General features: G+C 50.0%; 1 protein-coding gene across 1 annotated transcript in view; it reads left to right on the top strand.

Moving 5' to 3' along the window:
- Positions 1–24129, top strand: part of VWF (von Willebrand factor) — a 133454-nt gene extending 109325 nt beyond the window's left edge. The window contains exons 40-51 of the mRNA XM_060111711.1: positions 421–525; positions 1673–1878; positions 3446–3595; positions 7986–8096; positions 10456–10636; positions 11589–11629; positions 12111–12227; positions 16204–16302; positions 16989–17117; positions 17670–17709; positions 23336–23433; positions 23941–24129. Coding sequence (XP_059967694.1) covers positions 421–525; positions 1673–1878; positions 3446–3595; positions 7986–8096; positions 10456–10636; positions 11589–11629; positions 12111–12227; positions 16204–16302; positions 16989–17117; positions 17670–17709; positions 23336–23433; positions 23941–24129 — 1466 coding nt within the window. The remainder of the gene's footprint in view (positions 1–420; positions 526–1672; positions 1879–3445; positions 3596–7985; positions 8097–10455; positions 10637–11588; positions 11630–12110; positions 12228–16203; positions 16303–16988; positions 17118–17669; positions 17710–23335; positions 23434–23940) is intronic.
- Positions 24130–25966: the final 1837 nt, after the last annotated feature.

Here is a 25966-nt window from a genome sequence, read left to right as displayed (position 1 = left end):
ATTATCTATCTACCTATCATCTTTCTATCTATTGTCTATCTACTGTCTATCTATCAATCATCTATCTATGTATCTATCATCTATCTGTCTATTATCTACCTATCATCTATCTATCGATCTATCATCTATCTGTGTATCTATCATCTATCTATCATCTATTTATCTATCATCTATCATCACCTTCCCCCGCCCCCTCCCTGTCCGTGTATCTCCATCTCTATCTCCATCTCTTCCCCTATCTTTTCATCTTCCTGTACCTTTTCCTCTATCTCCATCTCTAGCTCTGCCTTCATCTCATCATCATCACATATGTGAAACAGTAAAGGTCTGCGTGAGTAGGAATGTAGTGTAAGGAGCCACTCACTAGCACAAGAGTAGCCTCGCTGAACTCTGAGTGCACGTCTCTCTCTGGGCCCTCAGTGTGTGACCTGGTGAGCTGTGACCTGCCCCCGGTGCCTCACTGTGAAGGTGGCCTCCAGCCTACACTGACCAACCCCGGCGAGTGCAGACCCAACTTCACCTGCTGTAAGTTCTCCCTCCGTGGGTGAGGACGGGGCGGTGCAGTCACTGTCCCCTGGTCTGGGAAGGCATCCTGTATTCTAGTGAGCTGAGTCTGGGCTTGGGGTGTGTCTAGAACAGAGGGGTCAAGGTCACACGTGGACTGAATCCCCTAAGACTCCTCCCAGCCGCAGGCTACGATGGGGAACGGGGTGTGGACACAGCTGCAGGCATCCCCCTTTTGGGCTTATTAGGTGGCATTTGGACCTGAGATGAAGAAGCCTCCAGATCTAATCTTTATTTTCTCCCACCCTCCCATAAGCCATGGAGGGGAAGGAATGTACCCTTGGTTTGTTCAAATCACTGGATCTTATTCCCAAATAAATTTATAGACTTTTCTTCCTCTGTATGTTTATGTATTTAATTTCTAAATACTACAATTTAAGCATAGGGTTGGACTAAAGACAGTTTCTGGACATGTCAAGAAGCTGAATTCAATATTTAGTTACTGAGAATACCCATTTCTCGTCCTGTTGATTGAGAATCTCACTTGAGTTCTGAGATGAAAGCCCTCGAGTATGGGAGAACACGTTGTATCTGCAGAAAGCTGGGAACAGGCAAAGGCATGGGATGGGATTTGGCAGTGATAAAAGGACATTGTGGATTTGACAAGATTGCTGTCATTTTTCATTCATCATTGTTGGAGGACCTAAAACTGTAGGTCATTTAATATTCCAGGTACTGAGGTTGGGGATAGGATCTCATAAGCCACCAGCTTATAAAAATGCTAACCAGTACCTATGTGCCCAGGGCTCTCTGGGTCTTAGAGATTCTACACCAGTCATCTCTGAGTATCTGCAGCTGGAGGGACCCCACCCCTTCCAGATGTGCCCAGGAAGGTGGTGGAGTGGACACCCAGCAGCCTTAGCTTCTCCATTAAAATAGCTTCATATTTCTCCTTTGGGTTAGTTTTCTTATTTTTCTGCAGACTGACCACTTTTTGGTATGATTGACTATCCCTCAGCTCCTGAGCTGGACTCACGTGTGTTTCTGACTTAATATTCTGGGGCTAGAGTTCCCTGGGACCTTATATAGTAGCTGAATGCTTAGGAACCAGGCTGAGTGCAGCACTCAGTGTGGCAGGACCGGGGCATCACCTCGTGCTACCCCTCAGCCTGCAGGAAGGAGGAATGCCCAAGGGAGTCCCCACCCTCCTGTCCCCCGCACCGGACGCCAGTCCTTCAGAAGACCCAGTGCTGTGATGAGTACAAGTGTGTTTGCAACTGTACCAGCTCGGTGGTGACCTGCCCACTGGGGTACCTGGCCTCCACCGTCACCAATGACTGCGGCTGCACCACCACCACCTGCCTCCCGGATAAGGTAGGGGCTGCTCGGCTCCAGCTGGGACAATGGCCAGACACATGCTCCTGTGGAAGACTTGCCTTCCTGCCCACACGAGTGCTGTGTGGCCCAGTGAAAGGGTATCAGCATTCCATCTCAGCCTAAACCTAATTAGCTCAGGAGGTACTAACAGAGACGCTACGATGTTCTGAGCATGGCTGGGTACCATAGACGATTCTAAACCCGTGAATGATTCTAAAACCTAAATTATAAAACAAGATGCACTCCCAGAAATCTCACCTCTACCCCCACTTTCCCTACCTTGTTCCTTTTCTCCCTTCATAATTTATCATTTTCATTGGTGTATCCATCTATTTTTCTGTTTGAAAATATAAGCAAATTTTATACATTTATATTGCTTCCTATTTCTCACCGAAAGGGTAGCATATTATAAATTCTGTTTTGAATGTGTATTTTTTCACCGAACAATTTATAGTAGAATTATCCTCTGTCAGTATATGGAGATCTGCCTTATTCCTTTTCACAGCTTAGTAATCTATTGCAAGGATGCATCTTAGTTCAGTCATATCGATTCACAGTTGAGTGGCTTCAATCTTTTGCTATTGCTAGTAATGCTGTAACAGCCTTGTGCATCTGTCATTTTGTCTTTTTGCCAGAGTGTCTTTTGGGATAGATTCCTAGAAGTGGGATTCTGGGTGGTAACAGTTTTTAGGGGGGCTTCTTAATCAAAGAGCCAGGGGTCTCATTCACTGAGTTCATTGTACGAAAGCGGGAAGACGGAGCAGGTATAGGAAAATGGTTTAAAAAATGTGTCCTGTTACTATGTGAATACACGTGGAGACCTGTTTGTAGCTTCAGAGGACACACTTGGGATCATTTAAAACCTGCCTCTAAGCCTCATGATCCAAGAGTTTCTTTAGTACCTCATTCCTAGAAAATAAAGTCTGAGCGTTGTATATCACATGCATCCCAGGCTCTACGATTCTAATCGTAACCAACCGTTGGGATCTCATGTCCCACGTTCCTTCCATAGCCTACAGCTCTTCCAGACAGGATCCCTTGTCTCTCAAGCACATCTCCCGCTCTGTCTTCTCTTGATACATTCCTTGTCATTGGTGGGCATCAAGGGAACACTCATTCATAACCCCTGCCCACCCTTCCCACACCTTCAGCCACTCCTAATGGGAAAGAGGGCTATACGTGGGTGGGTTCCACGTTCAAGGACATTACTGGGTCTGAGAATTAGGGTGCAGCTTTCCGTGTGACACAGGAAGGAGTTAAATGCAGTTAAGGCAGCAGTGATAGTGGGTCAAGGCGGCCAGTGTGTTATATCCCCACTGGAGGGCCTCGAAGGACTCAAAAGGAGCCACTCCCGGGGTGAACCTTCCAAAGGCAGGTGGGCAGGGGAGGGAAGAGGGCAGACTCTACTATGTAAGCACCCCTTCGTGTGGGCAGAGACTATGTTGCTTTCATTGATTGCTGTAGTCTCAGCACCTAGAGTAGCTTCCAACACGCCGTAGATGCTTACTCACCTCTTGTTGAGATGAACTGAGTCCCTTCACTCTCGGAAACCTTGTGTCTACAGGTGTGTGTCCACCAAGGCACCATCTACCCCGTGGGCCAGTTCTGGGAGGAGGGCTGTGACGTGTGCACCTGCACCGACCTGGAGGATGCCGTGATGGGCCTGCGTGTGGCCCAGTGCTCTCAGAAGCCCTGTGGAGACAGCTGCCGGCCGGTAAGGGGGAGGAATAGGGTAGGGAAGTAGGGGAGGGGATCCCAGGAATAGGCAAGAAAGGCCGTTTAGGAACCTCTGGTTCAAGGCCAGAGGGGAGGGGCCAGGAGGGGAGTGGGGCTGGGTAAAGGAAAGAGGCCTGAGGAGAGGACGGCTGCGTCATCCTTTTGTGATCAGCTCTTGGCTCATAGTCATGTCTGCTGTGCGGTCTTGAGTCCACAGGGCTGGGAGGTTGGTCTAAGCAGAGATGTGGATTAATTGCCTAGAAAACAGGGCTGGATTTTTTTCCCTATCTATCTCTTCCCTTTTCGGACATCTCCTTAGCCTACACCTAGTACAGACATATGTCCTGAATTTTCTGAGATGGTCCCCGTGTCAGTGTACTATAGTGTTCCTACACAGGTTGGTGATTTTTCAGACCAGGTGTATCATGTGAGGTACAGAAGTTGAGCCATGTTTATACTTTGAGGTATAATTTTGGGGTTTGAAACCTCCGGTCCAGTTTTTAATTCTTCTTGTGGAGGCCTTCCCCTAAGGCTCCTGTGTGCTTGGGGAGCTTTATTCTTGTACATTGAAGACTGAGCAGACTCTAGAAAAAGGGAACCACAGTCCGCGGGGGTCTTGTGGGTTCAATTCTGTTTGCTGGTTTAATGCTGTTATTGTTAGCGCAAGTTCATGTGCCCGACGCACCGTGAGGCCAAACGCAAATGTCGGAGTTTGGAGCAGAGAAAGGTTTATGGCAGGGCCATGCGAGGGGATAGGTGGCTCGTGCTCTAAAAAGCCCCGGAGCTCCCAGAAGGGTTTCAGCAAAGGCTTTTTAAAAGCCAGGTGAGGTGGGGGGGGCGGGGTTGCAGGGTCTGTGATCAGCTCGTGCACAGTTCTCTGATTGGCTGATGGTGAGGTAACAGGGCGGGGTCACAGGGGGTCACATGACCAATCCTTAGGCTCCAGGAGGCCTGGGGCTATGTGTTCAGGTCATCAAGTAGTTAACATCTTCCCTTTGGTGGGGGGGTTTAGCATCTGTAAAACAACTCAGGAAATGTGCATCAAATACTATTACCGTAGGTCCTTCAGAGAGGAGCTAAAGCAGAGGGTTCGGGGGAGGCCCCCATGGGGTCCTGACCCGTTACATTACTGTTATCACTGCATTATTATCAGTAGAAAATAATGATAAAAGAAGAGGAGGCGGGGCAGGCAAGTACATGCGTCTAGTGGTTGCTTTTGTACCGGCGGTGAAGGGCGGGCTCTCGATGCTTTTCTTCGGACGTGTGTGTGGTTTGGTGACGGAGGGGAGGGCCTGAGAGTGAACCCAGACATGGGGGAGTCTGTTTAGTTCATCTGCGCTCTACCTGCTTTGCCCATGCTGAGGAGGAGCGGGGCTGCCAGGCCCCCTTGGGAGAGGGTGATTCTGTGGTTCCAGGTGTGCCTTTGGGGAACACGAAGCTTTGGAAACCCATCGGCCTCCATCTCCTCCCACAGGCCATGGGAGGCAGTGGAAAGACCTTGCTATCAAGTGAAGGGAGTGCTGCTGAGAGGTTGTTTTTATCAAATTGGCACCGAATATGTTTTGTGTTTTGGTAGGGAGTTTTGATTGCAAAGAATGGAATCCACTCAAGCTAGCTAAAATAAAACGAGGGGGAGGGGCTTGCCTGGTGGCGCAGTGGTTAAGAATTCACCTGCCAATGCAGGGGACACGGGTTTGAGCCCTGGTCGAGGAAGACCCCACATGCCACAGAGCAACTAAGCCCGTGCACCACAACTACTGAGCCTGCGCTCTAGAGCCCCTGAGCCACAACTGCTGAGCCCATGCACCACAACTACTGAAGCCCGCGCGCCTAGAGCCTGTGCTCCGCAACAAGAGAAGCCACCGCAGTGAGAAGCACGCACGCAGCAACAAAGAGTAGCCCCCGCTCGCCGCAACTAGAGAAAGCCCACTCGCAGCAACAAAGACCCAACGCAGCCAAAAATAAATAAATTTTAAAAATAAATAAAAAGGGGATTTATAGGAAAGACAGGGATCACTCAGAAACGAAGTGCAGGGCATGCAGGTGGGCCCCGTGGTTGTACCACTTTTCTCTCCGTTTGTCCCGTGAGCCCCTGTCTCCGCTTCTCTCTGCCCATCCGTCCGGTTCCTCACTGCGGGCCTGGGAGGACGTTTCACTTTCTCAGAAGCTTCATTTGCACGTGGCTTTATGGAACCTGGCTTCAACTCAGTGTGGCTTTTCAGGTCCAGGGTTCGCCCCGTCCAATCAGACCTGTTCAATCTGTATGCTCCAGAGATGAACTTCTCAAGAAGAAAATGGATGGGCTCAGCTCGGCCCATGGACTGGGTCCTCTGTCCAGTCCCCACTCTGGTCCATCAACCGCTGGGGAGAATGTAGGGCACGGGGTGTGAACCTGGCTGTCTAGAGGCCAAGGTGCTGGAGGCGGCTTCAGGAAGATGGTGAGTCCTGAGGTCAGAAATGAGTGCAGGGGGCACCACGTCCAGAACTCTCTAGGGTGGCGGAGTGGCCTGTCTTAGAGACAGAATGTTCACACCTTCTGGGAGGAGAAGGAAGCATTGAGGTTTAGTTACAGCTGAGGGGAGGCTGGGCTTTGGTCTGTATTGTGTGTTGAAGTGGGAGCTTTAGTGAATGGCCTCAGGCTTCATTCTTCAAAGAGGGGAGTATCAGCTCTGGTCAGACTCCAGAGGCATTTAGGCTCACTTACCTGAATTCATTTGCTGTCTAGGCTGTGACAAAAAAAAAAAAAAAAAAAAGAACACTACCACCATCACCCTCTGATTCTTCCTTTATAAGCCACTGTCTGCAGAAATACGCTTTCCCCTACCATCTCCATAATTAATCCTCTGCACGTCACATCAGAAACGTGATGTAAGATAAGCAAAGGGCATTGCTGGTGTCCCAAAGAATTTCATAGGTGTACTGTGGCCTTGCTTCCACGTTGACAGCGAGAGGAATTCCTGCTCTTCTGTATAAACCTCAGAGGAGTTTTTCTTTGAAGGCTTATAACCCTTAGACCCCAGAGTCAGACTAAATTGTAGCTTCAGGAACTGTGTTCTGAGCAACTAAATGCAATCCATTATGTTTTTTTTTTTTTTTTTTTTTTTTTTTTTTTTGCGGTACACGGGCCTCTCACTGTTGTGGCCTCTCCCATTGCGGAGCACAGGCTGCGGACGTGCAGGCTCAGCGGCCATGGCTCACGGGCCCAGCCGCTCCGTGGCATGTGGGATCCTCCCGGACCGGGGCACGAACCCGTGTCCCCTGCATCGGCAGGCGGACTCTCAACCACTGCGCCACCAGGGAAGCCCTATCATCCTAATTTGTTTGGCGCCTCCAAAGCGCCTAGTACGTCATAGGTGCATGATAACTAACTGGATCTCAGCTGATCAAGGACTGAGTACAGTTCACTGGGCACTGCTGTGATGCAGGTCGGGGTGTAAGTAGGTCCCATGGAGATGCTGCAAAGTTGAGCTAGGTCTCTGGGGTCCTCGTGTTCCCCCGGGAGAGGCACTGCCGGGGATGATACCGAGTGCTGAGTGCGTCCTCTGACCGGGCCCTGCTGGTGAGTGCTCTTGGGAAGCAGAGCGGGTGTGGTACCCACCCCCATCCCGAACGACTGCGGCTGCAGTTTGTCCTTCTCTCCGAGATGCTGCACAGGCCCGGGTTCTTGCCCCTCGGCCCCTGGGACAGCCTCACACGTCATTGTTTTGTCTGTTCTTTGTACATCGCTTCACAGTTTTCACTGGAGGGTTTCAATCCAACTTCCCAATGCTTTGCCCAGGTTGGAGGACCTCCAAGAGGAGGGACAGGCTGGCAGACTTCAGACGTGCAGGATGCTGGCCTCCCTGGCAGGCTTTCTGGGGAAAGTGGGTCTCATCTTACTGTGCCCCCTAAACTACTAGGTAAATGTCAAGTGACTACCTGGGGAAGCCCAGCTCTGCACATCACTGAGAGGTCCTGGGGTCAAGGCACTCATGTTGCGCAGGTAATTAGCCCTGTTAGGGCAGAGCTGGGACTCCAGGCTTCTGGAATGTTCTACCCCAGTCAGTGAGGGACCCTAGATTTGGGCTGTGATAAACATCAGGGCAGCTGGCTGCTTCTGAGTGAACTCTGAGCATCTTTAATACTCCCATGGACTGGCTCTTCTTAAGTGGAAGTTTGCAGAGGGCAGGGTTGTGTCTCTTTGGCTGGTGTAAGACCCATAGTGACTCAGTGGGTGATGCTTCCTGACCACTTAGCATGATCGAGGGGCTGGTGGAGGGCAGAGATGAAAACAGCCGGTCCAGCTGTCCCTCTGCAAGCCCCAGGGGTCCGTACACCTGCAGAGTGGACCAGAACACCTGTCTTTGCTGCGGGCCTGTCCTGACGCTCCACCCTTTGTGTGTTTTCAGGGCTTCACTTACGTTCTCCATGAAGGCGAGTGCTGTGGAACGTGCCTGCCATCTGCCTGCGAGGTGGTGACTGGCTCCCCTCGGGGAGACTCCCAGTCCTACTGGAAGAATGTAGGTCTGGGCCAGGGTGGGTAGGAAGGAGGGTGGGGGCCTCACCAGCCTGGTTGTCCATCCGGGGTGCGGTGCTGCCCTTGGTTTCGTCCGTAAAGTAGAAGCTCATTCCCTGCCTTTTGCTTTCCCCACAGAGTTTAATGCAGCTGTTGGTTTATCCAGATGTCAGCCAGGATTACCTTGCTCCCGGGGAACTAGTTAAAGTTGCCCCAGACTTCCCATTTTGTGGATTTTGGGAGAAACCCAGTTCTCTCCCTGTGAACGCCTGAGGGTGGGGGTCATGTTCTCCTGTTTAACCTGTGAAGCTGAGGACCTGCTTCCCCTGATGGGTGGTGCAGGGCTGTGTCGTGGGCCTGGCACCCTGCCACACCACATAGGCGGCGAATACTGCTCATGCCACACTGGCCCAGGCGGCGTCCTCTGACCCTTTCACTGGTTCCTGTTGGAGAAATATGTAACCCAGAGAAGCAAACTACATTTCTGTTCCCAGGGCCCCTGAGCCCCCTTCTGAAGCTCTGGCTGTAGCCCCTGAGCGTGTTGGCAGCCCCCATCTCCCCACCCGTGTCTTCTCCTGCCCAGCCTCCCACCCCCAGATCCCCTCCCCTGAAACAGAGCAGGGTAGCTTCTCCTTCGTGGCCCAGAGGCTCTCACTTTGACCCTGGATGCTCATAAAGCCATTTTCTGAAGCACAGAGGATCCCTCCCCGGGAGTCAGTCTTAGCCCACATGCTAGGATGCTAACCGTCCTTTTACTCTGATGGATAAGGAGGAAGTGGAGGGGTGCTGAGCCCTGGAATCCTCAGGACGTGGATTCTGGGAGGGGGTGAGGTGCACCTAGGGACCTTCCCCTTCTCAGTCCTCCAGTGAGACCAAAACACACTCTGTGTAGAAGGAGGGCAAAGCGTTACCTGTCCTGCCCCGAGCATGCTCAGCTCCTACCCCGGCCCACCAGTCTCCTCCTCCTTGGTGGTGACAGACTGAGTTTCCCACAGGCATTCCCACCTCCCTCTTCTAATTCTGGTTACCTGTGGATTTCCCTGCTGTGTCCCTCGTCTCCACGCTTTAAACCTCTTTGCTCCCCATCCCATCCTGGGATCAGGCTGGCTTTGCACCTCCTCCCCAGGGCCAGAGGCTACTCCATCCTGGTTGGGGCTGACAGCTGGTCCCTTTGAGGCTCAGCGTCCTCCTCACCGCTCCACCCTCCCGCCTCTGGTCTCTCATCTGCCTCCAGGGCTCCCTCAGCCCTGACCCCCATCAGTGTTCACAAAAGAGTTTCCCTTCCCAATTCAAGTCTCCATCTTACCTACAAGACGTGCAGGTCAGCAGTGGCTCTGGGGGGACCAGCAGGTGTGGGTAGGGACAGGTCCTCTTGATGCGCCCAGAGCTTGGTGGGTAAATGATCGGAGTGGGGTGTGGCCCGCAGCGGGAAGGTTTGGTCAGGGTGAGTCAGAAGGGGGGTCAAGAGAGAGGCTGCGGTGTGTGGCACTCTGCTTCTCTTCTGGAAAGAGAAGAAAGGGAACAGGGGCCAAGAGACGTCGCTGGGCCTGGAGTGGGCAGGCCGGGTGCCCCCGCTTGCGTGTCTGGGAGCTGGATCACACAGACCGTGCTCACGGTCACGTGTTGTCCAGGCAGAACCTCCGCAGGGACTTTCTGAACCATGTTCTGGACACTCAGTGGTCCTTGACTGTGGTGCCCTTGGGGACAGGCCACCTGTGTGCAGCCTGGAAGCTCAGGGCAGATTGCAGGGCCGAGGGTCAGACGCCAGCATCCCTGGCTCTTACCTGGGACAGGCCACCCATGTGCAGCCTGGAAGCTCAGGACAGATTTCAGAGCCAAGGGTCAGGCGCCAGCATCCCCGGCTCTTACCTGGGACAGGCCACCTGTGTGCAGCCTGGAAGCTCAGGGTAGATTGCAGGGCCGAGGGTCAGACACCAGCATCCCCAGCTCTTACCGGCTCCCTGTACCAGAGGGAAGCAGCACGAGGCTGGGTGCTGGGCTGAGTTTCCCTCCACATCTCCCCTCCACTGTCTCCCCATGCAGCCATTCCTGGACACTCAGCTCCCAGCCAAGCCAAGGGTGGAGGGAGCATCCTTACGTATCCCCAGGTGCTTCCTCCGGTGGCTCAAGACTCTGTCTTGGGAGCACATGGGGCTCTGAGCTAGGATCTTGGTCAGGGTGACTCTGACCCAGACTCACTGAAGGACCCGGATGAGCTGTCCCTCCCTCTATGGGCCTCACCCTGTGGGCAGGGCTTAGCCGTTGAGCCGGGCTCACCTCCAGGACCCACACCAGCTCCTGAGGGGGCTGCCCACTCCCAGCGGACCTTGGCCCCCTGACCAACTCGGGTGCTCCGACCACAGGTTGGCTCTCACTGGGCCTCGCCCGAGGACCCCTGCCTCATCTACGAGTGTGTCCGAGTCAAGGAGGAGGTCTTCGTGCAACAGAGGAATGTCTCCTGCCCCCAACTGAACGTCCCCACCTGCCCCTCGGGCTTCCAGCTGAGCTGTCAGACCTCGGGCTGTTGCCCCACCTGTCACTGCGGTAAGATGTGCCACCAAGCCCGCCTTCAAGCCTCTCTTTCCTCTAAGGCTCCGGAATCCTTGCCTTTTGAGCAGCTCAGGGAAATGGGGAGGATCACATCTTTCCATCCGTTGCTAACACTTTGGGGAGAAAGCAAATAAGATGAGGGAAATGGGACAATTTCCTGAAGGTTGTCACTGTGTCAGTTCTGGTTTTATACCTTGTCTCATGTCATCCTTATGACAATCCCATGAGGTGGGTACCATTATACCTCCCTTTGCTCTTGTGAGTTAGTGAGTGGTAGAACTGGGCTTGGACCCAGGCTTCTCTAATTCTAGAGACTCCTTCTCAATCATTCGGCTGGAAAAGGTATTCCGACTGCCCATCCCCTAACCCCACCAACCAACCAACCAACCAAATAAACAAACCAATCAACCAACCAACCAGTCAGCCAAGTAACCAACAAACCACACAGTCAACCAACCAACCAAATAAACAAACAAACCCAGCAACCAACTAACCCACCCACCCACCAACCAACCAACCAGCCAAACAACCAACAGCAGTAGCAACAGCAAACAACTCTCACCACCACCTGTCCTGAATTCTCTGTGTGATTTTATCTTGGGACTTAAAGTTTCCAGAGTAGAATTTCTTTCTTTGACAAGCCGAAACACTCTCCCACTCACCCCTTGGGAGTGAATCACTTAAACAAGTGCCCTCCCCTCGAGGACTCCAGGGACCTTCTCCCTGTGGGCTGGATGGTGGGGAGCAGGCAACTGCCCCTCCTCAGCGGGCCTGGGGTCACTGTGGCCACATGGGCTCTGGCAGGAGGACCCACAGCGCCTGGCGTTGGGTGGGGAGAGGGACCGGCAGGGGGAGTGGGGAGGCCCGGCCTGGGAGGAGCAGCCGGGTCGTGGGCCTTCACCAGCTGTGCTCCGCACACTCATGCCCTGTGCCTGTCTCTCCCCAGAGCCTGTGCAGGCCTGTGTGCTCAACGGCACCATCATTGGGGTGAGCTGCTGCCTTCTCCTCCAGGGCGCCTGGGGGGCAGGGATGGGGTGCTGTGGGAAGGGTGTCCTTCTAAAGTACAAGTGAAAGGAGCCAGGGGGGCCTGCCCCACCCACACTTTCCTTTCCTCCAGGGCTTCCCAGGCATCCTGGAGTGGAACCCCTACCTCTCCAGGGCCTGGGCCCCGCCTTCTAGCGCTCACATTCCGGCCCCAGGCACGCGAGCGTTTCTTCTGTGCACGCTTCCATCTGCCCCTCTCCCTCTCTGCTGGGAAAGCCCTGACTCTTACCATGCCATCCTTGAGGTGGGGGGTGGGGACGGGAGGGAGCAGACCTCTGGGGACAGGAGGAGAAGCAGGGTGATGGATCCTGGCAGCTTTGGCTGGGCCCCCATGCCTAAGGCAGACGGCTCACGGGACTGAGGGCAGTGGAGGGTCGGGGGGTCCGGGTGCCAGGAGGCCTGACCCTGGTCCCTTTGGTTCCAGCCCGGGAGGAGTCTGATGGTTGACCTGTGTACCACCTGCCTCTGCACCGTCCAGATGGGGGTCATCTCCAGATTCAAGCTGGAGTGCAGGCAGACCACCTGCGAGGACTGCCCACTGGTGAGAGAGGCTCATGGGGGCCTGGGTGTGGACTGGGTACTTGTGGGACCCAAGCAATGGGACCTCACCGGGCTCTTTAAATAAAAGCTTCCGTGATTTTCTGATTATGGACATATTTGACAACGGTAAGGAAGAGAATAAAAGTCACCTACCCAAATTGCATTTCTCAGATATAATTATAATTTAGTTTTGGAAATTTAAACATTTTCTTCCTGTATTTGCAAGGCTTATGATACCATATTTACAGTTCTGTATTCTTTTTAAGCAACATACTACTGTTCTTTGAAAACATTAAAAATTAGTCAACAAAAATTCATCAGTTACTAGTTAGTCCACAATTATTTATCAGACACATGCTATGTGCAGGGTTTTATGCAACATTCTTTGCAACATATACTTTTATTATTGGACATTGCATTTTAATAGTTCACAACATATACTTTTATTATTATTTATTTTATTATATTATTATGCAACATATACTTTTATTATTGGACATTGCGTTTTCATAGTTCACCCTGCCAGGTCACGATGACTGAGTTTGCTCAGAACACCTCTGAGGGTGGGTTCTGGGAAGCGGAATCGTCACTTCTAGGTGGGTAGAGGAAAGCATGCACTTCACTATTCTTATCGTGACTCAGCCCCACCTCGCAGAGCTGCACCCTCAGGAGGACGCCTTGGTTTCCTCCGCAAACTTCCTTCTGCATTTGGGGCTCCTGCTGTCCTAGAAAATATGGTTGGTCAGATGAGTTTCTTGTGAGCTAGATGCACGGGATATCATCATTGCTCTTTCGATGGTGGGGCAGCGGGCGGGTTCTGGGCGGGGTCGGGGAGGGGCGATGCGGGGGTTAGGGACAAGGTTAGGACAAGCTGCTGGCGCGGTCAGCGCTCTTGAGGTCGGGAAGTGTTCTGCACCTGTGCCCTTCATGGCACCTGGCACCGTGTGATGCTCCAAGTAGGGGCTTAATAGCATATTTACAAGGGGAGTGAAGGGGTCCGTAGGAGACACAGCTACTTCTGATAGAATGGCTCAAGGAGAACATTCCCGCCTCAATTAGAAAGAAGCCAGCGAAGTATGCCTTTTTGCTTTTTTAAATTTAAAATCCCAGTTGTTTTTGGGTTTTGGATGCAGAGGGTGTGTGTGTGTGTGTGTGTGTGTGTGTGTGTGTGTGTGTGTGTGTGTGTGTGTGTGTGTGTGTGTGTGTGTGTGTGTGTGTGTGTGTGTGTGTGTGTGTGTGTGTGTGTGTGTGTGTGTGTGTGTGTGTGTGAGATAACTCCCCTAGATACATCTGGGCTTGAATATGGGCTGGAATGATGCTGTCTGGAGTCTTTGGCATCGCTTTAGCTGGATGTCCATGGAAGTACAGTGGATGCAGGAAGAGGTCCACACTAAGCTGTCCTGTAGGAGAGGCGGGGACGAGCCCACTAACTCTCTACCTGCGCCCTCTGGTGGCCAGAGGGTGGCACGGCCACTTCCTCTGCGTCCATAGAAATCCAGCTTTAGAATCCAGTCTAGACGTAGGTTTCTAAATATGTTTAAATTCACGGCCCCTTTTGGTCTGTGTACTCCTCCTCCTCGCCTCCAAAATTCCGCTGTCTCCCCAGGGATCTCCTCCCTCTTGAGATCGCTGAGATTAGCCCTGCTGTGTATCTCTCAGCCTTCGCTGACCTCTGCCTCAGATGCCCCCATTCTAGCTCAGCTTACCTGGTCTTGTCACGTTCCTCTGCCATGAAGGGCCTCCGTGTGGCCCCCTGCAGGTGGGGAGCTGTGGTGGGTCAAGTTTAGGTCGGTCTGTGTCTGTTTGAACTGCCGACGTCAGATGGAACTGTTAGCATCCTCAGAGACGTGGGTCCTCTCTCTCCTTCAGGGGAGCCGATGCTTATACCTAAAAGGAGCCCAGAGGCCTGTTTGTGCTGCTGGGTGGTAGAGACAAAGGAAGGCTTGAGGAAGAGAGGTGACACTGACCAGGAACATTGAGAAGGCCTCCCAGAGGAGCATGACCATGGGCTGACCTTGAGCAATGACCCCCCCAGGAGGGGGCACAGGGACAGACTGGCATTTAAGCAAGAGTTAGAAAAGGGCAGCGGGGAGATGAGACTGGGGTCCTTGAGCAGCCGATGTAGTTTATGCAAAGGGCTGGGAGACACCTGTGAGGAGAGTTTGAGGGGCATCCCTGGACAGGGGGAGCAGGGCTAGTTGGCTGCTCAGACCTGAGTGAGTGAACCTGTGGCTGGCTGGGCACCTGGCTGCTCCTGATTGGGTGCTCTGGCAAAAGTCTGGTCAGCACTGCCCTCCGTGTCCATCTGGCAGCTGTGCGGTGCGTACCCCGTCAGCAGTGGCTGGAAGCCCAGCGGGGCTCAGACAAGCCCGTCGCCAGCGCAGCTGTGTTCTTGCCTTGCGGGGTCTGTTCTCTCTGTTTCGTCCTTCCAGTGGTTTCTGCCGTGTTCCCTGTCCTCCCGTCCCTCTTCCCCGAGTCCCACAGCACCTCTGAAATCATTGCCCCTCCTCTCACCGTCCCCCCTCCTCCACTTTCTCCTGTCCTTTCTTCTCCCACAGCGCCTACCACCTTTCCCTGTTCTTGGCTTCACCGTGCCCTCTGCCTCTCTGGGGTGTGGAGTGTGCGTCCACCGCCCCATCCCTTCACTTTGCAGACCCCTCCTCCATTGGTCCCCCACCCCTCACTTCTCCTGTAAAGATTTTGGGCACGTTCTTCTCCTTGGGCCTGCTGAGTGGAGGGCATTTCCTAGTCTCTTCTTCTAACACTCACTAAAAAATGCCCCAATCCATGCTCCCATGAAATCGTGCCTGATTTAAGCCTCATTTTATTTCCTCTTTTTGACTCACATACATTCATGCTGTTTTTCCCATCTCTTTCTTCCTCTCCCATCCACCTCGGTCCACACCTGCCAGGAATTGTGCGTTTTTGAAAACACAGTTGAAGCTCACCGGAGAAACACTACCTGATGGCCTCAAATGTCAGCAGTGTCCTTCTGAGTGTGTGTGTGGCCTGGGCTTTCTCTCTGCGGCTTCCCTGATGAGTTCAGTGGACGCTCATAGACCCCTAACCTCCCCTGCTGGTTACGAGCTGTCAGTCGGAGTGCAGTGAGCAAGGGAGCAATGTGAGAGGACCAGGTCTTCTGTCCGGGGCTCCAAACTGACCTGCTAGAGATTCATAGTAGAAAAACCTCAGGACCCCAAGGAATGAATCTCTAAGTGGTCATTACTCAATGTAGCAAAATGAAAAAAAGAATGACACCATAGCTGGTTTTCACATAACTAAAGTTCTTCTTTTAAACACCCCTACCTTCACCCCATATAAGGAGCCAGCTTGTCCGTGTTCTGGGACCGAGCAAGCATGGGCACCTGTTACTTGTTCTCACTGCCCCTTGCTGCAGAAGGGACCCTAATAAAGCCTTGCCTGAAACAAACAAACAAAACCAAACTTTACTAGATTTAGTTCTTTTTTTTTTTTTTCTGGCATGGTGGGGAGAATTAAAAGAGCTTTAATTTTAACGCAGTGATGAGACAGCTGATAATCACTTTTTGGTTTTGTTAACATGGTTTAAAATACTTTGCAGAATAAAAAGTTGGTTCCACTATGTTGTCTCCCAGATTGGGGGGGCGTTTTTGTGAAACAGTGAAATCCTTCTTCCGGGAAGCTGCTGGATTGGCAGGAATAGAGGTAGGAAGACAGCTACGACTGTGACAGAGTCCAGCGGTGGATGATGATTGCTTGGATCAGGTGATGACAGAGGACCCTGGCATGACGAGCTGTGGATGAGTTCAAGATGCAGTTTTTGGCAAGATCTGGTGATGAGTGGGGCAGAGGGGATAAGAAAAAGAGAGAAGACAAGGACGACCCCCAGATTTCTAGTTTGAGCAACTGCTTAATGAAACCATTTACCATTTGGCCTACTTACGATCAGGATCTTAGGGGGAGGTTTAAACTAAGGCTGCTTTTTCTCCTGGTTACAGGGTTACAAGGAAGAGAAGATACAGGGCCAGTGCTGTGGGAGATGCCTGCCTATGGCTTGCACCATTCAGCTACGAGGGGGACAGATCATGATGCTGAAGGTGTGTGTGGGCAACTTAAACTCAGGGGTCTCCCTATGACCACTGTCTGGTTTCCTATTTGGGGATATTTTCTTCAAGGAAGAGGGACTAAGTTTGGGTCAATATTGACTTCCTTCTGTACCTATTTCTGATTTTATAAGGGAAAGATGGATAACCTTTAGGAGGTACAGAATTCGCTCTTTGATTTGGTTATTTTGTCACTCTCTGTGACAAAAGTTGGTGTAGGGCCCCATGATTGGGAGTGAGTTGATCTCTAAGATTTTCTCCAGCCTTGATTGTCTCTGAGACTGGCCAGGCAATCAGGGTGACACAGACTCAGATCTATGAAAGCCAGAGTGGGCTGGTGGGGCTGGCAGGTGGCACCTGGCTCACCTCTAGTTCAGCTATTGATTGGCCAGTTTCCCTTTGCTATGTCTTAATTCTTTAAGCTGTTAAGTGGTCAGTAGAGTGTAGGGATGCCCTACATTTATGCAGCCCTATTCCCAGTTCATAAGCTGTAAAACTGGACTCCACCTCCATTCTGGGTTCTGGGTGTGGAGGCTTTGCACACACTGCCTCCGTCTTGTTCCAAGGTCCCCTACATTGTCTCAACAACTCCAAGGAATCAAGGTCATGGCTTGAAGTGGCTTTGTACCCCAAACACCGTTTTCAGATTTGCTCTGCCCACCTCCCCTCTTTCCTTTCAGCGTGACGAGACTCTCCAGGATGGCTGTGACAGTCACTTCTGCAGGGTCAACAAGAGAGGCGAGTTCATCTGGGAGAGGAGGGTCACGGGCTGCCCACCCTTCGATGGACACAAGTGTCTGGCCGAGGGGGTGAGTAGCTGGGGCTCAGGCCCTGCTTTCCTCTTGACTGTCTCCATCTTCAACTCTAAGAAGAGGGTTCTTCTGAACAGCGGTCCAGCTCTGCTGTTGGACATGTGATTCTCAGTGTCCAAGGAGAACCCTGCCCTAGTTTAAAAATCAACGAAATTACAAAATCAAAGCCTGATGGAGGGACAAAACTCTCTCAACTGTACCATGCTTTAAGAAAATACCTTCCCTTAAGGGAGACTGGATCTGTGATCCTTGAATGGGATGGTGAGAGATCAAACTGATTTCCAGCCTCCCCTGGGAATGATGAGCCTGGTGACTCAACTGGAAGAGAATTCACAATAATCACACACACAATAATCACAATAATCAGAATCATTTCAGCCTGGCCAGGTGGGGTGGTCAGTCTGCTCACATTTGTGATGGGAAAACCCATTCATATCTGGGGACTTAAGCTCAGGACTGTGAGTCCAGAGGCAGGACATGGCCTGGAGTGACTGAAAGGGTCGGCTAGATACTATTTGTGCCTAATCTGGGACTTTGCTGTTTCCTTAGGGGAAAATCATGAAAATTCCAGGCACATGCTGTGACACATGTAAGTACCTTACCAATAGCTTGTCCCTTGAAATCCATCAGGCCAAGTCCAGGGACTGTTCTTTGCAATGAACTTTCTTCTAGAAAGATATTGCAGTCACTGTGTTCAATTCCTCAGGGAACTCCCACCCCACCCTGCATGTCCTTGGACTGCCCCCTGCTCAAGCCCCCTTTCAAGATGCCTGTAAAGCAGACTTTTCCTCCTTCCTTCCAAACTCCTGGCAATCACTAGCCTCTTACCTGCCTTTCCCCTTGCAGAGTCTTGGGTTGGTCATAGTCCTATCATGAGAGAATGTCTTCTCTCTGCCACCAGAACTCCTGAAGACAGGCACCTTGATTCATGATCTCGACAGAGCGGACATTCAATCTGCCTCTAATCTTTGGATGTCGTTCAGCTCTCCCAGAGAGAAAGGGAAGCCAGCAGCTGGCTGTGGGGCTGCAGAGAACACAGCCTTCTCGAGGATTTATGAGGCTGGTCTCAGTTTTATTAACCTCGTCTTCTTCACTCTCAGCTCCTCTTGACCTTGCATTTGTGTTGTACTGGTTGGTCCCAATAGTTACGGCCGCAGCTTTGGAGACGGAGCTCAAGCCTGCCCATCAGACAGCATCTCACCACACGTTCTTGCGTTCTTGTTTCCATGAGCACAAGTACCTTTCAGAATCCCAGTGTTAGTGCTGTATTTTCTGAACGTACAATTACTTGCCTGGACTAATATTCTTCGTCTTTTAGTTTAGATAGTTTTTGGGTTCACGGGCCCGTGTTCCCATGTTTATTTTTGGGTAGAGAAAGGAGTAAAAACACGAATATCTTCAGCGTTCAGTCATTCATTCTTTTCTTGATGGCTCACTCTGACAGTCCCTGTAGTTGCTGTAATCAAGTTGCAGATTGCGGAAAACACACTCTGAAAGCGTCTTTTTCTATGGTTCTTGTCTGCGTGGTTGAAGAATGTGGTCAGGAAACCATCAGAGGACATGCATTCTCTCTAGGCGTGCTGCACATGGAATTGGGCCGAGGCTGTTATCTTCAAAACTAGCAGCGAGGCAGAAAGGGGCCTGTGTTGGTCTGTGCTTTCAAGAGGTGGGGACCTTCCATAAGGAAAAGAAGCCAGGCTCAGGGATTGAAATCTACAGCAAAAGAATATAGTGTGTTGGCCTCAATATGTTTTCCTTATTCACCCTCTTAATGTGGTTGGCAGGCTTTCACTTTAAAATGACATTATTTGGGAGTTGGGAGCCCAACTATTAGGTAGTTAAAGTTGATTTAGATTTGGAGCCATCCAGGAATGGAAAACTCCCATTGTTTGGATGGGCAATAATGAGCTGGCATTAAATCTTAGATTATCAGTGGGCCAAGTAGAGGTTCAGATCTGAATGCTTTTAACCCCTGTATATAAGGAGACCCATGCAAGCGACCCAGAGATAGCTATACCCAAAGGGAAGATTCCATAAGGGCTCCTACGATCAGCTCCCACAGAGACAATGACATTTGCAGGGATGGATAGATATTAATTGTATTTATTAGCTACCTCATTGCCCATTAGCTTCTGGATATTGTTATAAGCGCAGGAGGATTGCTCTGATCATTATGGTTTTTATTTTATTTTATTTTATGTTTAACATCTTTATTGGAATACAGTTGCTTTACAATGTTGTGTTAGTTTCTGCTGTATAACAAAGTGAATCAGCTATATGAATACATATATCCCCATATCCCCTCCCTCTTGGGTCTCCCTCCCACCCTCCCTATCCCACCCCTCTAGGTGGTCACAAAGCACCGAGCTGATCTCCCTGTGCCATGTGGCTGCTTCCCACTAGCTATCTATTTTACATTTGGTAGTGTATATATGTCCATGCCACTCTCTCACTTCAGCCCAGGTTACCCTTCCCCCTCCCTGTGTCCTCAAGTCCATTCTCTACGTCTGCATCTTTATTCCTGTCCTGCCCCTATGTTCATCAGAACCTTTTTTCTTTTTTTTTAGATTCTCTCTCTCTATATGTGTGTTAGCATACAGTATTTGTTTTTCTATTTCTGACTTACTTCACTCTGTTTGACAGACTCTAGGTCCATCCACCTCATTACAAATAACTCAATTTTGTTTCATTTTATGGCCGAGTAATATTCCATTGTAAATATGTGCCACATCTTCTCTATCCATTCATCTGTCGATGGACACTTAGGTTGCTTCCATGTCCTGGCTATTGTAAATAGTGCTGCAATGAACATTGTGGTACATGACTCTTTTTGAATTACGGTTTTCTCAGTAGTGGGATTGCTGGGTCATATGGTAGTTCTATTTTTAGTTTTTTAAGGAACCTCCATACTGTTCTCCATAGTGGCTGTATCAATTTACATTCCCACCAACAGTGCAAGAGAGTTCCCTTTTCTCCACACCCTCTCCAGCATTTGTTGTTGTAGATTTTCTGATGATGCCCATTCTAACAAGTGTGAGGTGATACCACATGTAGTTTTGATTTTCATTTCTCTAATAATTAGTGATGTTGAGCAGCTTTTCATGTGCTTCTTGGCTGTCTGTATATCTTCTTTGGTGAAATGTCTGTTTAGGTCTTCTGCCCATTTTTGGATTGGGTTGTTTGTTTTTTTGATATTGAGCTGCATGAGCTGCTTGTAAATTTTGGAGATTAATCCTTTGTCAGTTGCTTCGTTTGCAAATATTTTCTCCCATTCTGAGAGTTGTCTTTTTGTCTTGTTTATGGTTTCCTTTGTTGTGCAAAAGCTTTTACATTTCATTAGGTCCCATTTATTTATTTTTGCTCTTATTTCCATTTCTCTAGGAGGTGGGTCAAAAAGAATCTTGCTGTGATTTGTCATAGAGTGTTCTGCCTATGTTTTCCTCTAAGAGTTTTATAGTGTCTGGCCTTACATTTAGGTGTTTAATCCATTTTGTGTTTATTTTTGTATATGGTGTTAGGGAGTATTCTAATTTCATTCTTTTACATGTAGCTGTCCAGTTTTCCCAGCACCACTTATTGAAGAGGCTGTCTTTTCTCCATTGTATATTCTTTCCTCCTTTATCAAAGATAAGGTGACCATGTGTGCATGGGTTTATCTCTGGGCTTTCCATTCTGTTCCATCGATCTATATTTCTGTTTTTGTGCCAGTACCATACTGTCTTGATTACTGTAGCTTTGTAGTATAGTCTGAAGTCCGGGAGCCTGATTCCTCCAACTCCGTTTTTCTTTCTCAAGATTGCTTTGGCTATTCAGGGTCTTTTGTGTTTCCATACAAATTGTGAAATTTTTTGTTCTAGTTCTGTGAAAAAGGCTATTGGTAGTTTGATAGGGATTGCATTGAATCTGTAGATTGCTTTGGGTAGTATAGTCATTTTCACAATGTTGATTCTTCCAATCCAAGAACATGGTATATCTCTCCATCTGTTTGTATCATCTTTAATTTCTTTCATCAGTGTCTTATAGATGTCTGCACACAGGTCTTTTGTCTCCTTAGGTAGGTTTATTCCTAGGTATTTTATTCTTTTTGTTGCAATGTTAAATGGGAGTGTTTCCTTAATTTCTGTTTCAGATTTTTCGTCGTTAGTGTACAGGAATGCAAACCCTAGTGTGTAGGGTTTGTCATACATGGCCTTTATTATGCTGAGGTAGGTTCCCTCTATGCCTACTTTCTGGAGAGGTTTTATCATAATTGGGTGTTAAATTTTGTCGAAAGCTCTTTCTTCAACTATTGAGATTATCATATGGTTTTTATCCTTCAATTTGTTAATATGGTGCATCACATTGATTGATTTGAGTATATTGAAGAATCCTTGCATTCCTGGGATAAACCCCACTTGGTCATGGTGTATCATCCTTTTAATATGCTGTTGGATTCTGTTTGTTAGTATTTTGTTGAAGATTTTTACATCTATGTTCATCAGTGATATTGGCCTGATAGTAGTTTCCTTTTTTGTGATATGTTTGCCTGGTTTTGGTATCAGGGTGATGGTGGCCTTGTAGAATGAGTTTGGGAGTGTCCCTCCCTCTGCTATATTTTGGAAGAGTTTGAGAAGGATAGGTGTTAGCTCTTCTCTAAATGTTTGATAGAATTCGCCTGTGAAGCCATCTGGTCCTGGGCTTTTGTTTGTTGGAAGATTTTTAATCACAGTTTCAATTTCAGGGCTTGTGACTGGGCTGTTCATATTTTCTGTTTCTTCCTGGTTCAGTCTCGGAAGGTTGTGCTTTTCTAAGAATTTGTCCATTTCTTCCAGGTTGTCCATCTTATTGGCGTATAGTTGCTTTTAGTAATCTCTTATGATCCTTTGTATTTCTGCACTGTCAGTTGTTACTTCTCCTTTTTCATTTCTAATTCTGTTGATTTGAGTTTTCTCCCTTTTTTTCTTGATGAGTCTGGCTAATAATTTATCAATTTTGTTTATCTTCTCAAAGAACCAGCTTTTAGTTTTATTGATCTTTGCTATTGTTTCCTTCATTTCTTTTTCATTTATTTCTGATCTGATTTTTTTTTTTTTAATTTTTGACTGCGTGTGGTCTTCGTTGCTGCATGCGGGCTTTCTCTAGTTGTGGCAAGCGGGGGCTACTCTTCATTGCGGCGCGCAGGCTTCTCATTGCAGTGTCTTCTCTTGTTCCAGAGCACAGGCTCTAGGTGCACGGGCTTCAGTAGTTGTGGCGCATGGGTTTAGTTGCTCCATGGCATGTGGGATCTTCCCATACCAGGGCTTGAACCCGTGTCCCCTGCATTGGCAGGCAGGTTCTTAACCACTCTGCCACCAGGGAAGCCCTCTGATCAGATTTTTATGATCTTTCCTTCAGCTAACTTTGGGGGGGTGGTTTTGTTCCTCTTTCTCTAATTGCTTTAGGTGTAAGGTTAGGTTGTTTATCTGAGATGTTTCTTGTTTCCTGAGGTAGGATTGTATTGCTATAAACTTCCCTCTTAGAACTGCTTTTGCTGCATCCCATAGGTTTTGGTTCATCGTGTTTTCATCGTCATTTGTTTCTAGGTATTTTTTGATTTCCTCTTTGGTTTCTTCAGTGATCTCTTGGTTATTTAGTAACGTATTATTTAGCCTCCATGTGTTTGTATTTTTTACAGTTTTTTTTTTCCTGTAATTGATATCTAGTCTCATAGCGTTGTGGTTGGAAAAGATACTTGATACGATTTCAATTTTCTTAAATTTAACAAGGCTTGATTTGTGACTCAAGATACGATCTATCCTGGAGAATGTTCCATGAGCACTTGAGAAGAAAGTGTATTCTGTTGTTTTTGGATGGAATGTCCTATAAATATTAATTAAGTCCATCTTGTTTAATGTGTCATTTAAAGCTTGTGTTTCCTTATTTGTTCATTATGGTTTTTAGAGTCTACAATTACATAAAAGTAAGTCCTATCCATTGACATCACCAAAGCACAGTGAATCTAGGCTCCTCCTGCAATTAAAATTGTGCCATTAAGTGAGTTAAACCCAGCGATAACTATATCTCTGAATATGAAGGGCCAGGAGAAGCTGAGGGGAACCAGGACCACTGACTTGCCCTCCCCATGGCTGGCTTTGGTGATCGGTTACTGTGAAATTGACCTATTTCCAGTAAATGAGGGAACTGGGCTGGAGAGTGTTGTATGGAAGAACAGGTCCCATCTCTCACCTGTCCTGTAGGTGAGGAGCCTGAGTGCAAGGACATCACTGCCAAGCTTCAGTACGTCAAAGTGGGAGACTGTATGTCTGAAGAGCAAGTGGACATTCACTACTGCCAGGTAAGGGGTCCTCGGCTGGGAGGGGCAAGTTCTTTGTTTGGACACGTCTCTTTAGTTACAGAGTCGAAGCATCTGGGAAATTCACAGGGGGGAGAAGTGAAAGGAACTGGGAGCTTTTAAAATTTTTTTAAAAAGCCAATGTTTTATTGAAGTAAATGGGAACTTTTGACCCTAGAAGAAAAACACTGAGCAATGATTCAACACATCCTTTGAAGAGAATGTAGAGTTACTTAATGGAAGATGGGAGCTATGTTTCCTGAAGATCAGTCACACAGGCATAGAAATTGCAGCTAGAGGGCTAGGGTGTGACAGTTCCATTAGGACAGGCCTTTCACACCTCCCAAGAGCTACTTTTACACATTGTTTGGGTGTCCTGTGTTTCTCCGGGCAAGGCCAGACCTTCTTGATTGGAGGAGGGCAGGTGGAGGAAGTGGGCTGCCCCAGAGCCCTCCCCACCCTGGCGCTCTCCACCGCCCGCAACGGCCGCCTCTCTCTGCCCCGCCGTAGGGAAGATGCACCAGCAAAGCCCTGTACTCCATCGACACAGAGGACGTGCAGGACCAGTGCACCTGCTGCACGCCCACACGCACAGAGCCCATGCAGGTGCCCCTGCGCTGTGCCAACGGCTCCGTCACCCACCACGTGGTCCTCAACGCCATGCAGTGCAAGTGCTCCCCCAGGAAATGCCGCCAGTGAGGCGCGGCCCTGCCGCGGACACCCGTCACCACCCGCTTGGCAACCCCTGCTCGGCGCATGCACGCTCCGCTCCCGGGCTCCCCCGGGCCCACAATAAAGGCCAATCTGTCATCTTGCCAAAGGCTCATGCTTCATCTAGGCTGAGATGGCTCTTGTAGGCTGGGCTGGAGCTCTGAGGCTGGTGCTGAAGGGGGTGGGGGGTAGGGGAGCACAGGCTCCATCTGGAAACACTTGAGCCCCGGGGTCTGCGGGAGGCACGCCCACGTCCGGGAGAAAGTGGCATCTCAGCCTCCACAGGGAGGGAAGGGGAAAGTGAGCGCCAGGCCTCCTTGGAAACAGCCCGGTGGCTGAAGGAGAAGGGATTTGCTCTGGAACACCGGGGTCTCCAGTCTCTGAATCCAGGGGCTTCTGGGCAGAGCAGAGGGGGGCCCTAGAGCCAGGCTCCAGCCAGGCTCTGGCCAGTGTGGCTGACTTGATGGGGAAGGAGCCCCAGTGGGTGTGCAAGGGGTTCTCTGAGCCCTCGGCTGAGCCAGTGCCTGTGTCCCTCAGTGGCCCCCGTGGGAGGGTGAGAGGCCGGGGGCTGGGGGGCTGGAAACGTGGTGCTGGGCGTGTGTGGGAACGTGGTCCCTCGCGGCACAGGCATGGCCGTGGCCGGGGACCCCCAGACTCGGGGGCGGCCCAGGTTCCACCCATGGCCTTCGCCGGACTGTGTGGCCTCAGCAAGCCCCTTAGCGGTTTTCAGACTTAGTTTCCTCCACTGGAACCAGGAGCGTCAGTCTCACTCACTCGGTTGGGAGGGTCAAATAAGCCAGAAAGTCCGGGAGTAACTGTGAATTGCTCTATAATAACGGAAAAAGTGACCAGAAGAAAAATGGGGAAATCAAGGTTCAAAGGGGAACCCTAAGTGTCCCTACTGTCAGTGGCAGAGCGCTGAGGATTTCCTGTGCTCTGAGGGGTGAGGGAGCTGAGTTCCTTCTGGGCTGGATGCTGGAGGCCAAGGCCTTGCCCACTCCAGCATCCTTTAGTGGACAGAAGAGGTATAGGTAACGCCAGACCTCACCGGGTCCCTCAATCACTAACCACCGCTGTCACATTCAAGGACAGATCATCCTTTCTTAGACTTTTATGAAAAAAGCTTACATGTATATGCTGGCAAGATGGCAGAGACTCTAGGTGGGGAGAGCACACCCATGAGAATAAAGCATCTGTCCTGGCTGTGAGAGAGGAATTTGACCGAGGATTGACTTTCATGCCAGATCCTTCTAACCCAGGAGAGACTCAACTCATTGAACGTACTGGACGACGGAGCTGGAAAGGATTTAGACGTTATCTCATCCACTGCCCTCTCCTGCCCCTTTGCAGAGGATGAAAGCAGCTCAGAGAACTTGAGTGACTTGCCGAAGGTCACACAGCTGCTGGGTGGCAGGGTCAGGTTCAGAACCCAAGTACCTGGACACCTGGGCAAGAACTCCCGAGCCGGTGCATCAGAGCCGCACGTCCCTGGTGCTGACAGATGAGGCCCTGTTCTCACAGGAACCAGTGACGGCTGCATTTCTAGGTCTTTCTGCTTCTGTCACTGCTGGGGAAGAATCTCCAGGGAAGAAACATTAAAGGCAGATGGCATGGGTTGTGTTGAGTCATTTTGGTGGGGAGTTTAGCCGGGTAGAGGGAAGGAAGGATGGAGAGAAGTTTGATGTAACTGCTCAGTAATTCAAAGGCTGTCATCCTCCATCCATCACCCCGCCTCCAACTTTGAGTGCCTCTATGGTCTCTGTAGGAAACCAGATCCAGGGCCAGAGAATTACCTGTCTGTCTTCTGACTGATCGCCTAATGCTC

Source organism: Mesoplodon densirostris, chromosome 11 (genome assembly GCF_025265405.1).
Source record: "Mesoplodon densirostris isolate mMesDen1 chromosome 11, mMesDen1 primary haplotype, whole genome shotgun sequence".
Lineage (NCBI taxonomy): Eukaryota > Metazoa > Chordata > Mammalia > Artiodactyla > Ziphiidae > Mesoplodon > Mesoplodon densirostris.
The sequence above is the reverse complement of the archived record's forward strand: the minus strand, read 5'-3'. Positions and strand labels throughout refer to the sequence as shown.